General features: G+C 44.5%; 1 protein-coding gene across 1 annotated transcript in view; it reads right to left on the bottom strand.

The window, feature by feature from the left end:
- Positions 1–910: 910 nt before the first annotated feature.
- Positions 911–1537, bottom strand: part of TLE7 (TLE family member 7) — a 2709-nt gene continuing 2082 nt past the window's right edge. Inside the window, exon 4 of the mRNA XM_045293923.1 lies at positions 911–1266. Coding sequence (XP_045149858.1) covers positions 1162–1266 — 105 coding nt within the window. The 3' untranslated portion in view covers positions 911–1161. The remainder of the gene's footprint in view (positions 1267–1537) is intronic.

The raw sequence follows: 1537 nt of genomic DNA, 5'->3' as shown, positions 1-1537 counted from the left end.
CATCAGCTTTCTTCACCACATTTGCTTATGTACCGAAAGAATTTATTTTCACAGTCCTGGAGCTAAAAGTCCAAATCTGGGTCTCAGCTGTGTCAATTCCTTCTGTGAGCTTCCAGTGTCTATCAGCAATCCTTAGTATTTCTCTGCTTATAGACAGGGCCTCACAGTCTCTCTCTCTCTCTCTCTCTCTCTCTCTCTCACCTATGTGTGTCTCTATCTCTTCGGTTCTTTGTCATACTCAGAAGTGATTAGGACTAAAACCTACCCTGTACTGCCATGATTTCAGTCATATAAGAAAATCCCCAAGCAGGATCACATCCACCAGTAGGGAGACTATGACATCCAGTATATTTTTGTTTGGGAGGGGGTGGGGGACAGGGCATACAAGTCAATATTTTACAATATCCTCAGGAGAGCATTAGATCAGTTCATGTAAGTCTTAGCCTATGCCAGAAGTCTAGCTTCACTGGTCTATCAACTCCATGATACATTCTGGAGGGTCTATATACAAGCAAACAAACCCACTGCCATCAAGTGGATGCCAACTCAGAGTGACCCTATAGGACAGGGTAGAACTACCCCTGTGAGTTTCCTAGATTGTAACTCTTTACTAGAGAAGAAGATCCTGTCTTTCTGCCTTGGGCTGGCTATGGGTTTCAAAGTGCTGACTTTACAATTAGCAGTCCAACTTAAAACCACTACACCTGGGCTCCCTTTTTTGCCTTGAGCTTTATGAAGAGTTCAAGAATTCCCTGACCACCCCCACCCCCAAAAGGTTATCAACACACTGTGTGATTTAAAACTCCTTCCTCATGCTGCAAATTGCTGAAGGGGGTGGGGGTGGGGTAGGAATAAACAATTTATCACAGTAAGTTGGTTATTTGAAAGAATTGGCCACATATCCCAGCCATTTTGGTTTTGCTTTGCTAGTTTATTCATGATAAAAAGTAGCTCTCACAGTATTTCCATCCCATCCCCAGAAATCAGTTGTAGAAAAATTACAAAGGGAAAATCCACAAGCCACGTAATAAAATTCTGGGAGGGCAGGCTGAGTAACTGCAGGGAGAGGGTAGTGTTGAAGATGTGAGGCATCTGTAGGTGATCCTTGTATATGGCTGGCCTTCCTGGGCCTCCACTGGCAGAGCCATTGTCATGTGACCTTCAAAACAATTGCTGGTAAACAGTGGCATTATCATTGGAGCCCGTAATCAGATATTGGTTGTCAGAAGACATATCAAAACACAGGATTGCTGATGATTCCACTACCTGAGGGGGGATAGGGGACCAAAGAACAAGACCACCACGGAGAAAGGTAAGGCAGAAATGAAGCCTTCATTTAGTGCTGTTTCAAAAGCTTAGCATAGACCTGGGGCTTGATCTGGAGACAGGCGACATCACCCCAGATCTCAGCCCAGGGCTCAAACGCTCCAGATTCACAGGCTCTTAAGTTCCCATCCCTCCCAATCAATAAAATTATCCTCGATGCCATCTTAGAGGTATATCGTACTACCTCTTAGAGATGGCCAACTGGGATCTG

The sequence above is a fragment of the Echinops telfairi genome, unplaced genomic scaffold (assembly GCF_000313985.2).
Source record: "Echinops telfairi isolate 266 unplaced genomic scaffold, ASM31398v2 ScPeMD7_2291;HRSCAF=2852, whole genome shotgun sequence".
In the NCBI taxonomy this organism is placed as follows: Eukaryota; Metazoa; Chordata; class Mammalia; order Afrosoricida; family Tenrecidae; genus Echinops; species Echinops telfairi.
The sequence above is the reverse complement of the archived record's forward strand: the minus strand, read 5'-3'. Positions and strand labels throughout refer to the sequence as shown.